The sequence below is a fragment of the Camelina sativa genome, chromosome 11 (genome assembly GCF_030686135.1).
Source record: "Camelina sativa cultivar CO46 ecotype springtype chromosome 11, ASM3068613v1".
Taxonomy (NCBI): domain Eukaryota; kingdom Viridiplantae; phylum Streptophyta; class Magnoliopsida; order Brassicales; family Brassicaceae; genus Camelina; species Camelina sativa.
Genome location: NC_141890.1, coordinates 13,142,810 through 13,155,577, shown reverse-complemented (window position 1 = coordinate 13,155,577; position 12,768 = coordinate 13,142,810). Strand labels below are relative to the sequence as shown.

General features: G+C 37.1%; 2 protein-coding genes across 2 annotated transcripts; both read left to right on the top strand.

Annotated features, from left to right (window-relative positions):
• Positions 1 to 1,295: 1,295 nt before the first annotated feature.
• On the top strand, positions 1,296 to 2,121 carry LOC104723299 (uncharacterized). Its single transcript, XM_010441635.3, has one exon. It carries the CDS (start codon positions 1,374 to 1,376, stop codon positions 1,980 to 1,982), a length of 609 nt encoding a protein of 202 aa, XP_010439937.1. The 5' UTR covers positions 1,296 to 1,373; the 3' UTR covers positions 1,983 to 2,121.
• A 5,434-nt stretch (positions 2,122 to 7,555) lies between these two features.
• LOC147933916 (uncharacterized) lies at positions 7,556 to 8,488 on the top strand. Its single transcript, XM_087472385.1, has one exon. The coding sequence runs from the start codon at positions 7,556 to 7,558 to the stop codon at positions 8,486 to 8,488; it is 933 nt and encodes a 310-aa protein (XP_087328511.1).
• Positions 8,489 to 12,768: the final 4,280 nt, after the last annotated feature.

The window sequence follows — 12,768 nt, the reverse complement described above, 5'->3', positions numbered from 1 at the left end:
TTTCCTTTTTTACCATGTTTAATAAAAAATAATTGTAATCATATACTATATAATAAATTAAGATCCAAATATATATATTGTAAATGTCTAAAATCATGTAAAGTTTTAATAACAAAATCTCACAAAATTATATTTCAATTTTTTTTTAACATAGAAAAAAAACAGGAGCGGGCGATAGACATGTGCAACAAGTGCATTTGCACCGAAACCATGCTAAATTTACATGTATTTTAAAACCCAAACAAAAATTTAAAACAAATTTTATATGTAATTAAAGTCTATTTTTTAAAAAATTGAGCTGGAACAAATAATCAAATATCCTAAAAGCTCATTTAAATATTTCAAAATTCAAAAATATTAAATTCAATAAAATCTCATAGAAAAAGATGACAAAACAAATAAGATGAACATGGTCGACCGAAAGAGTGATCTAGTTGAATTCTAACTAGATTCCCAACGAAAGAAATGTTAATGTAACTTAATATGGCAAATATGTTTGGGATATCAAGGCCTATCCTTTTCAGCTCTTCTGTTTTCGTCTTATTGTAGGTCACCATATGTAGGATAATTATCGAAAATATATGGTGATAATGTGACACTGTAAAGCTACATAAGTCATTTGTCAGATTCTAACAAGAGAATCTTAGTAGTGATCACGCAAAGCTAAGATCTTTGCCTCACCATTTAAAGCAAACAAATTTTTGTCTTAAACTTACATAGGACATCAAAGTCACAACCAACTTTTTCTCTTTAAATCTTCACCTATTTATAGTATTATATAATTTGCATCTGTTTTCGTTTGTAATTGGGTTCCCTATGTTAGATGCGTAGCAATCCCAATCTGGGACGCTTAATGTCCTTTTTAGTACTTAGTACCAATTAAGATAGGGGAGGAACAACATCTTTCTTTTTTGACGGGAAGATGAACACATTTAAAGCGTAAATATATGTATTGTAATGTAAATTTTGAAATGGCGTAAATATATGCAACTAATTAATAAACAAATCAGACTTCATATTTTTAGTTATTCTTTTAACAAATATATATATATAGTTGCTACAAATATGTTTGTAACGAAAAGAAGATGATCAAAAAACTTTAGTTACTACTATCTTCAGTAAAAAAAATGTTTGTAACATTACATTGTTGAAATTAAAAGGTGATAATCAAAACTTTGTTGTCAGTAAAATATAGCTTAAATTATATTTTTTTTTCATTTACTGAAAATGATAACTTGAAGATAAGTGACCTATCTATATATGTTTCGGGTCCATCTTTATATTTATTATTTACATCGTTATCCACCAACCCATCTTCTTCTTATTCATCTTCTCTACTGAGATTTCCCTTTTTTTAGAAAACTCATCCTTGAATGAACGGTGGTGCATGGATGTGGAACCCTAACAAAATTGAAGAATCGGAGGAAGATGATGAGTCTTGGGAAGTCAAAGCCTTCGAGCAAGACACTAAAGGCAACATCTCTGGTACCACATGGCCTCCAAGATCTTACACTTGCAATTTCTGCCGCCGGGAGTTCCGTTCTGCTCAAGCCTTAGGCGGTCACATGAATGTCCACCGCCGTGACCGCGCCTCATCTAGGGCTCATCAAGGTCCCACCGGTGCGGCTGCATCTAGAAGCGGCGGCGGGACGTTACTCAATTCTTGTGGTCCGCCGTTGCCTGCGACACTTATAATCCAATCCACGGCGAGTAACATTGAAGGTCTGTCTCATTTCTACCAATTGCAAAACCCTAGTGGCATTTTTGGTAATTCCGGTGATATGGTGAATCTTTATGGTACGACTTCGTTTCCTTCGAGCAACCTTCCGTTTTCGGTGTTGAATTCTCCGGGGGAGGTTCCTCCTCGGCTTATAGAATATTCAACAGGAGACGATGAGAGCATGGGCTCGATGAAAGAGACGACAGGTGCATCGGTGGATGAGCTTGATCTTGAACTTCGACTAGGGCAAAATCCACCGTGACATTCGAGACTCTCACATTAATATCAATTCATACACACACGTTCTTTTAATCTTAATTACATGTTGTTGTTAAATTCTGAATTCAATTTGGCTTGAATTGTGTATCACAATTAAATTCATTCGATTTTATGCTTTGTTATTCCTTGCTAGCTTCACAATAAGTTATAGAGATAAAAGACTAGAGTTACTTAATTTCATTGATTAAAATCGAGATCAACGAACCGGCTTGTATTTTCTGTCCCATGATATACTTGGTTTAGCAAGGATTTTCTTGAAAAGTAATAAACCTTATCAGTAGTTTATTTCGGAATGCTCAAAACTATGTTTTGTTCAAATTATATATAATTAAACGATTAAACCGTTCTTCAACAGAAGATAAGATGCCAATATGTTTTCGCCCATTTCAAAAAAGAATATTTGTTCTTACTATTTCTATATATATGCTTTAGGGTTCTGAAGTACTGGAATGATGAAGATATATCTATATATAGAAATGAGTTTAGTCCCATGGCACGTTAAGTACTAGTTTGTACATGCATTATTTTTTGATTAAATATTTAACTATATATTTAAAACGATGTATGGATCTTATAATCACGACTTTTCAAATGGTCAGAAGTATCATTTGTGACAGATCTTCCGAGTTTTCTTTGTCTAACTGAAGTTCTCTAATAGAAGTATAGAACTACATATTGTGAGTAAGACAATGAACTAATTATATGTAACGTGAACTAAGTAAGAAAATGAACTAATTATATTCCGAGTTTTCTTTGTCTAACGTGACTTATAATTAGTTCATTTTCTTACTCACAATATATGTTTTTTTTTTGAACAGAACTCACAATATATGTAAGATAGCAAATTAAATTAATCCTGCTATTGTCCTCGACTCTATAGGGATTATGAACTTATAAAGATCCGAATTTTTGCTGATAAAATAAATAATTAGAACTTCGATAACTTTTGTTCAATAAAAAGAACTTTGATAAAATTTGATGTGTTTTACAGAGGCAACCAGTAATAAACAAGACAACACATAATTTTAATAGTACACTTTATGTTTTATATATGATGAATGATTGAAGAACAAAGAAGTTTAACGATAAATAGAAATCAATTAAAAACTTGATCGAATAAGTATTTCTCTCATCTTTCCCACATACAAATTTTGATACTATACTATAAATACTCACAATTCGATCTAATAAAAGATACATACATAGAACAAATTGAACGTCACAATAATAAATAGAGATTCTTAATTAGGGTAAAGGCAATTGGAATCCAAAAAATGAAAGAAGATTTGAGGACCACCTGGAAATGGAAGAAGAGATAGAGAAGGCATGTGAGTTCTTTTTAATTCGTTGCATGTTTCTTCTTACTCAGATCTATTTCTGTCTCCACATCCATTTTTTCCCTTTTTTTCCTTTTTTCTTTCGATTTTTTTTATTTTCCTTTTCAATATAGTACTCTCCTATATTAAATTATAACCCGAATATTAGTAAAAGTATACACTACCATAAACTGTAAAAAAAAACACGAATTGAATGACATTATCTTGTCTTGGACCCCCACATGTGAAATTCAAAAACATTTAAAACTAAGCAATTGGAGTTATGTTGTTTCTTCTAGTTTTGGTCCCCGCTTCCTTACCATCTCTAGCATTATACATATTCTTTATTTAATAAAGGGTTGGTAAATGTATTCGACATATATATAACATGTGGGTTTTCGATTAATAAACTTTTTGATATTTACATCAATCATTGATTGTAAATGTACTGTAAAATAATAATAAAACTGGTCTACAACGTAGGATCATATTCAAATTCAGTCCTAACCTGTTAAATTAGCTTCAGTTAAATAGGAAGAAAAAAACCTTCACATAGAGATAGAGATCTAGTGAAGATTTAAAACCTTCATTATTAGGTTACTTGGTTTCATCTATCATTTATCAACAGTTATTAGGGTTCTGAAGAAAGAAAATGTTACACACTGTTTACTTGTTTTTTTTTTACTTTCGAAGATTGATGAAGCGAGACAAACCGAAGAGGACAGAGATATATACCGACCAAGATTCGTGTCCGTAAAAGCTAAACTGAGATATGAATTTGTTGGTATGCAAATAAATTACAAATGTTTGATGCTAAAATTAAAAAGGGATTTAGGGATTTGGTATCTGTGAGAGGAACAGTCCACTGAATCAGTGAGATAGGATTCTTTAATTATGCTGTCTTCTTCTGCTCAGCTGGTTCGAATCCCCATATCAATCATCCATTGTCTTTTTCACCTTTGTTTTCATAAATAGAAAAAAACATTTGTTACAATTTTGACAAATATGACGTATGACCCATTTGAAGTTGGGAATCAATAGTTTAAAACTACTAATTATATAATGTGAAAATAGTAGAATTCTGTCCTAATTTAACTCTTCGCATTATTTGTTCATAATGTCTACTTCACAACTTATTCACATTTCTTTTATCAAATTCATGGTTTCAAATTGTTTAAAAAATAACATTAAAGTAATAATGAAATGAGATAACAGTAGCCCCCATGCTTGGTCGGGCCACTGGATTTGAATGCAAGCCTTGCAAAAATGACCATATATTGCGACACATCTTACCTGGTAGATTATATACTTGTATAGCGTAAAGGAAAAATAGGCGTTACCACGGGCACACAACATTCATAGAAAATGACAAACTCTTTTACATCTTACCTGGTAGATTATATACGTTATTGTATTAGTAGTAATCGTATACGTTATTGTAATGTGCGCGTAGTATCTTTCATCCGACTTATTAGTATAGTAATCTACAAGTATTAGTAATTGTATACGTTATTCTAATGTGCGCGTAGTATTTCATCCGACTTATTAGTAATAGTATACTTAACCTTTATTCTATAAAGCACAAAATCACTTCGCCAATCAAACTAAGTCACATCAAATTTTTTTTTTTTTAAATTAAAAGAGTCCAATAATTAAAAAAAACATGATCATAATGTATGGGCTATTTCTATTTTTTTACAATTAAATTTTTAATGGCATGGCTGGATATCTCGACTCGATTCGAGGATATTGGTAGAATCGGGTTTGAAGGTTCGTTTTCGATTTTGGATTCTGTTTGGGGTGTGTTGGTCTTAAAAACGGAGATATCGTTTATGGGAGTTTTGGGGTTGGTTCTCTGGTTTTCAGGATGTTATTCTCAGCTGATACGCGGATTGGGATTTGTTTGGGCTATGATTGTGGATTTTAGATTTCGTCTTTGGTTGATTGGAGTATCTCCAGAATTATATCAGCGTATCAGGATTGATATAGGGGTATTTATCTGGGGACTGGGTTTTACTTGACAACACCGTCTTTCATTTTCTCACTTCCTTCTAATTTCTTTCAGTGGTGATTTGCGGTGGTTAGTAGCGGATAGAGCTTGGTTTTTGAGGCTAGTGATTTCTTCAATGTCTCAATCAGCGATTATGAAGGGCAAGGGTTCGCTGATGCGTACGGAAGTTGTGAAAATATCAAACTCGGTCTTGGCTCAGAGGATTCAACAGTTTGATCTCACACTCATAGGGAGACTGATGAATCCAGGGGTGCAACGGATTGAGTCTTTGCTATCCACCATGCCCAAGATATGGAAGCTTGAAGACAAAGTGGTGGGAGCTGATTTGGGTCAAGGAACTTTCCAGTTCAATTTTGCGGATGCGGATGATCTTCAAGGGGTTCTTCAGAATGGTCCTTACCATTTTGATAGTTGGATGCTTTCCTTGGTTAAGTGGGAGCCCATTGTATCTCCTACTTATCCTTCTGCCATCAACTTTTGGGTGAGAGTTTCTGGCATTCCGAAGCATCTGTGGGAGGTTGCTACTTTGGAGGCCATTGGCAAGAAGATTGGTATAATCCGAGATATTGATGAAGAATCTGGGAGCGTTTGTGTTACGGTAAATGGCTTCAATCCTATTGTTTTCAAGCTGTTGGTGCCGTTCGAATCTGGAGATGAAGTGGTGGTGACTCTTGAGTATGAGAAACTATCCGACTATTGTGAAAATTGCTCTCGTCTTACCCACGATGAGAAGAGTTGTCCAGAGTTGATTAAAGCTGGTGGGAGTCACGTGTTTGAGCATCATCCTGATAAGAGAGGTGTTCAACGACAACAAGGGATGGGGAATCAAGGGGTTTTCCACAATGATGGGGTCTGGGAGAAGCCTAGAAAGGTAGTCAAGAGAGCTTTGGACTTCCAAGCTTATGAGTTTTCTGCTGGGGCGGGTAGTTCCGGTTTGTTTCATCAGGTTCGTCACCATGGCTCAGGGAGGGAACAGAAACGGACGTACAGTGCAGTTGCAAGCGGGTCAGGAGATAAGCGGGGAACTCAGAGGGGTCATGGAGGATACATGGGACAGGCTAATTCCTTCCCCCTTAACCGCAAGGGGAAAGGGAAAGCTTGGCCGAAACCGTTGTACAAGGCAAAAAGCGGTTTCATAGAGAAGCAGTCACAAGGGGTTCTTGGTGTTGATCCTGACGTGGTTGATCAAGGAATTGCTCAACAAGGAATAGCTAGGGAGAGTTCTCCTCCTCATGGGACTACTGCGGTTTTGGTTGATTCTGAGTTTGATGAAGCGACTCATGATCTTCTCGAGGAGGGTGTTACCTCACATGGTAACCTTCCAGAAGAGGGTGAGATTGCGCTCGACCAGGTGAATGCGGGTTTGGGAGACTTGGGTTCGGGTGATGTTATCCCCAATGTTGAGGACCTGAAAGGTACTTTCTCACCATCCTTAATGTTTGATTTGGATGTGAATGTAGTACAGGCTGCTTTGCAAGAAGTTAATATCAGTCGTACGAGAATTGAGGGGTCGAGGAGGCCTACTTCTCTGCCTAAGAAACTAGTTAGGAAGCCTGGTTTGATTTTAGCTTCCCCTGGTAAACGTTTGCTAGCTAAAGCTTTATCTAAACCTGCAGGTGAAGGTAACAAACAGAATGGGATGGGAAAACAAGGGAACAAGGCTGTGGATGGAAAACCGGCTGGCATTGGTATAAGACCAGCAACGATAGGGATGGGGGCTCTCCCGAAACCACCGGCTAAATCGTGAAGGTCCTAAGTTGGAACTGCCAGGGCATTGGGGTTGATCTGACAGAGAATTATTTGGGTGATTTGTGGAGGAAGCATCGACCAGATATTTTGCTTTTATCAGAGACAAAGAAATGTTTTTCTTAATTACAAAAATTTCAATCAAAATTTGGCTATAATAAAATGTTTACTGTTGAACCCCGAGGGGCTAGTGGTGGTTTGGTTTTATTTTATAAGGATGAAATAAATCTTTCTGTTCTATTTCATAATGACCGTATAATTGATACAAAAGCTGTTCTTCATCATCAATTGGTATATTTTTCTTTTGTTTATGGTGACCCGGTTCTCCAACATCGCGGAAAAGTGTGGGATAAATTAACGAACATTGGATCTTTTCGTATTGATCATTGGTTTATTATTGGAGACTTTAATGAATTAATTGGTAACCATGAGAAGCAGGGTGGTGCCCTGCTGTCAGCTAATTCCTTCAAACCTTTTATCTCAATGATTAAGGATATTGGGATGCTTGAATTTCCATGTTATGGGGATCAATTATCCTGGCGTGGGAATCAGTGTAATAATCAAGTGATTCGTTGCCGACTTGACCGGGCTTTAGGTAATGAAGACTGGCACGCCCTCTATCCCAATTCGAAAGTAGAGTATTTGGAGATGATTGGTTCTGATCATAGTCCAATTTTAGCAACTTGTTTGACGGCGGTCCGGAGGAGACAGAGACAATTTCGGTTTGATAAGCGGTGGTTGGGTAAGGAGGGCTTGGCTGGAGTGGTTGAGTCTGGTTGGAATCGGGCACGGAATTTTAGGATTCCGGGTTTTGTTGATAAATTAAGGAATTGTAGGAATTCAATTTCCTGGTGGAGGAAAAATAATGTCAGTACTGGCCCATCAATTATTTCTTCTTTGAAGACTGCTCTGCATGATGCGAAGATGGATGACTCGGTTTCGCTGGAAGATATTTGGGGAATTGAGAGGAAATTGAAAGAGGCATACCGGGATAAGGAGATTTATTGGCAACAAAAGAGCAGAAAATTTTGGCTAAGGGTTGGGGATAAAAACACTTCATATTTTCACGCATCCACTAAACAAAGACGGGTTCGGAATAGGATAATTGGTTTATTTGGTGCCAATAACGTTTGGGATGAATCAGCGTCGGGTATGGAACATATAGCTACAACATATTTTGAGGATCTGTTCAAGAAATCCGACGGTGGAGGTATTTCTGAGATGCTACAAGCAATTGATCCGATTGTTACGGTAGGTATGAACAGAGATCTTATCAGGGATATCTCGGAAAGGGAAGTCAGACAAGCTCTGTTTGCTATGCATCCGGAGAAAACTCCAGGTCCTGATGGGATGACAGCTTTGTTTTTCCATAAGATTTTGGTCTTCTCTCAAAGGGGATTTAGTGGCTCTAATTAAAGAGTTTTTTCGCACTGGCAGTTTTGATCCGCTTCTAAATGAGAACAATATTTGTCTTATTCCTAAAGTGGATCGGCCTGAGCGGATGGCGGAGTTTAGACCTATAAGCTTATGTAATGTGAGCTATAAGATTATTTCAAAAGTGTTGTGTTTCCGTCTGAAACGTTTATTGCCTCGTTTGGTTTCAGAAACTCAATCAGCTTTTTTTTCTGGACGGTTAATTACTGATAACATCCTGGTGGCTCAAGAGATGTTTCACGGATTAAATACTAATAGTAGGTATAATTCGGAATTTTTGGCATTTAAAACGGATATGAGTAAGGCATACGATCGGGTAGAGTGGGATTTTCTGGAGGCGGTTTTGGTCAAGTTAGGATTCGATAGGAGATAGATTTCGTGGATTATGTGGTGTGTATCGTCAGTGTCGTACCAAGTTCTTCTGAATGGTCAGCCTAGAGGTTTTATTAGACCTCAGAGGGGGTTACGACAAGGGGACCCTCTATCTCCATATTTATTTATTCTTTGCACAGAGGTCTTGATAGCTAATATTAAGAAGGCTGAAAGGGAGAAAAAATTGACGGGTATTACCATCGCCTGTGGTAGTCCTACTGTCTCGCATTTGCTGTTTACGGATGATAGTCTGTTCTTTTGCAAAGCAACTGCCCAGGAATGTAGGACGGTTATGGATATAATCGGTACCTATGGCAGAGCTTCAGGTCAAGAGGTCAATCTGGCTAAATCATCTATTATGTTTGGCAAAAAGGTTACTCCGGATATTCGATCCCAGTTAAAGTTAGTTATTGGGATTTCTCAGGAGGGTGGCATGGGTTCTTACTTCGGTATTCCTGAGAATCTTCAAGGATCGAAAACTAAGGTGTTTAGCTACGTTAAGGATCGGCTAGATGATCATGTTAATGGCTGGTCTGCAAAGTGTTTGTCGAAGGGTGGCAAGGAAATTATGATTAAATCAGTGGCTTTGGCATTACCTACCCATGTTATGTCGTGTTATAAGCTACCTCAGGAACTAACATCTAAATTAACAAGTGCAATTTCCACTTTCTGGTGGAAGTCCAATGACAAAGCTCGTGGTATGCATTAGGTTGCGTGGGACAAACTATGTAAAGATAAAGCTGAAGGGGGACTTGGCTTCCGAGCTCTGGAACAATTTAATGAGGCTATGTTGGCCAAACAGTTTTGGCGTCTAATTCAATACCCAACGTCTTTAATGGCTAAGGTGATGAAAAGTCGATATTTCAGGAACAAACATCCTCTTATGGCAAAAAAACCATATAATCCGTCCTTTGCTTGGAGAAGTATTTATTCCATCAAGGGATTGGTGGAGCAGGGGGCGCGATGGGCGGTAGGCTCTGGCAATTCCATTTCGGTTTGGCGTGATCCATGGATACCGGATATTCGCCCTAGACCGGCGAATGGCCGAGGGAGGTTGTGGCTTCCGAGTTTAATGGTTAATCATTTAATTAACCCGGAGACTAAGAATTGGCATCTACCTACTTTGGAGGAGTTTTTTGATCCGGGGGATATACAACTAATCCAGAGTATGTCGATTAGTAGAACTCATCAACCGGATAGATTAATATGGCATTATACTAAATCTGGGAAATATTCGGTCAAATCAGGTTACCGGTTAGCTCGGAAATTAATTATGGATGTAGAGTATGGGCTGAGGTGTACGGCTTTGCGGGCCCAATCGTGGAAACTTGATGTACCGTCCAAGATCCAACACTTTTTTTGGCAGATTGGTTCGGGTACTCTACCTGTGTTGGAGCGTCTTGCACATCGGGGTGTTCGTTGTGACACCGTGTGTAAGAGATGCGATTCTGCAGTGGAAACTATAAACCATGCGCTCTATGAGTGCCCTAGGTCTCGATGTATTTGGGAGTTGTCGCCTATACGGATGGACCAGGGGGGTTTTCCATACACATCGATTTATGCGAATTTAGACTTTATTTTTTGGCGGGCGTCTTCGCAATCCGGGGTCTCGGATATCGGCATTCAACTACCTTGGATTATTTGGTCAGTTTGGAAAGATAGGAATAAAAAGGTTTTCCAGGGTATTAAGGTAGAATCTCTTGAGATTTTGAATCAAGCGGCTACAGATAAATTATTGTGGGAGTAGGCCAAGTCTTACTCAGTGAATTATCTGGATCCTCCGCTTTTTTCGGAGGATAGGGGTTCCTCTCCTCGATGCCAATTTGATGGTTCTTGGAAAGGTACAGATCCCTACCAAGGTTTGGGCTGGTGGTGCTGCAATGGAGAGCTTACAACGATCCTGTTGGGAGCACGGAGTCACCGTCGGAGTATATCACCTCTACATGCAGAATTACAAACGCTGATCTGGGCTATGGAGTCTTTACTGGTGGCTAGAGTCGATTGTCAGGCTTTTGAGACGGATAGCGTAGAGCTAACGGCGATGGTGCAGACGCCGGAAGACTGGCCGGCTTTTTCTAATCTGCTGGAGGATTTCTCACTGCTTCGAAGTTCCTATACCTCCTTCACCCTCACCAAGATTCCACGAGACGCTAATGTCAGAGCCGATTGCCTAGCTCGATCTTCATGATCTCTACCTTCAGAATCTACTTTTGTAAACTCGTTTCCTCCTGTTTGGGCAACCAATCTTGAAGTTCTATTTTAATATTTATAGTTTGGTTGGAAAAAAAAAAAAAAAAAAAAATCTGTAATCACCTAAATTCCTAAATTTATGTAACCACTACCATCACGTTCAAGAACCAAGATAAAACTGTTCATGGTTTTAACCGTTTCATCATCTATTTAACTCTAATTCAATTCATTTTCTTTTCCTATTTAATCTCCTTTCGTATTCCTCTCCAACGTTTAATTTTTTTTATTCTTATTTGTTTTCTTCATAACCTTTAATTTATTCATCTTTTTGTTTCTCATAATTTATCTGATCATTATCTTTTTGTTTCTCATATTCATCTGATCATTTTTGTTTTATATTTCATCTGGATTTTGGTAGTCTTTCTTCCTCTACATCGGTTTTTGTGAGGTTGCCATATATAATCCACAGGCTAACCAAAACGCAAAAGTCTATACAGGTTTGTGACTAATCTTTATTTATATTAATTTTTCATCTTATACTAATTCTCTTTAATTTTATTGATTCACGTTGAAGAACTGAAAGATTAGAGCTCCAATATTTCAAAGATAAACCTGGAGTAATTATTTGCATGGAAGTTATTCTCAGGATGATGAGGTACACAAACATGAAGTTAAACGCAATTAGTTTGTTTATCAATTGTATCTTCATTTATCTTAATAAAATAATCTGATCCAAACATTTCATAATTTATTTGAGATGGGAGATAGAATTGATTCGAGAACACCAAAAAATGATAGGAAGGAGAGTACGTGTTGTAATTTGAGTTTATTAACTGATGATTACTCATTGACGGTTGCAGATATTACCACCCATCCACGAAGTGCAAAACAAAGGGATGATTCTAGAGATGAGCTTGGAAGATTGAAACTGTGGAGAAGATAAGTGTAGTTAGATTTAAACAAATTCGTATATTTTTACAATTTGCGATATACAATCTTTTTTATATTTTTACATTCAAAATTTAATATACCGGGCTTGCCCGGGTGATAGTACCAGTTAGTATTAGTAATCTACAAGTATTAGTAACCGTATAAATTAATCGATAAGTATTAGTAATCGTACAAATTTTGAATATTAGTATTCCTATAATAATCGTATAAGCATTACTGTATTAGTACTCGATTACTGAATGATTATTGTATTAGTAATCGATTATTGAATAATTAATCTACAAGTATTAGTAATCGTATACATTTTGAGTATCTCTTTTAGTCGTTGATTAATTTATTTACGTTCGTATAAAATTTTAATTAATTACTATACACATTATAATTACGTAACACTCCACCCAAAAACGTCCGAACTCCAAAGTAAACTTTGGACAAATACGATAGAGACTCACACAAGTCACACAACAGTCAGACCGAAACTTATTTGTTTTGTTAAAACCCCCAACCGAATTTTTTTTTTTTTTGGTGTGCAACAATTGCTTCGTCTTCTAAAGCACTGCTCATATAGTTACGCACTCTTGATATAGACTCATACGGGTCTCTCCCATCAAAACTCATTGGCGAATTAAAGTTCGTCCAGAAAAATCCATCGGAGCTCATCTTTCAAGAGGATTTAATCGTCAACCATGTCCTCGACTCTTTCCATCCTTATAGCACAAAAACTAGTGGTGGTAGTCCTCTACTGATCA

What these genes read in the sequence shown, in the direction of transcription:
- LOC147933916 (XM_087472385.1), top strand. Translation starts at nt 7,556, where the DNA reads ATGATTAAGGATATTGGGATGCTTGAATTTCCATGTTATGGGGATCAA.
- LOC104723299 (XM_010441635.3), top strand. Translation starts at nt 1,374, where the DNA reads ATGAACGGTGGTGCATGGATGTGGAACCCTAACAAAATTGAAGAATCG.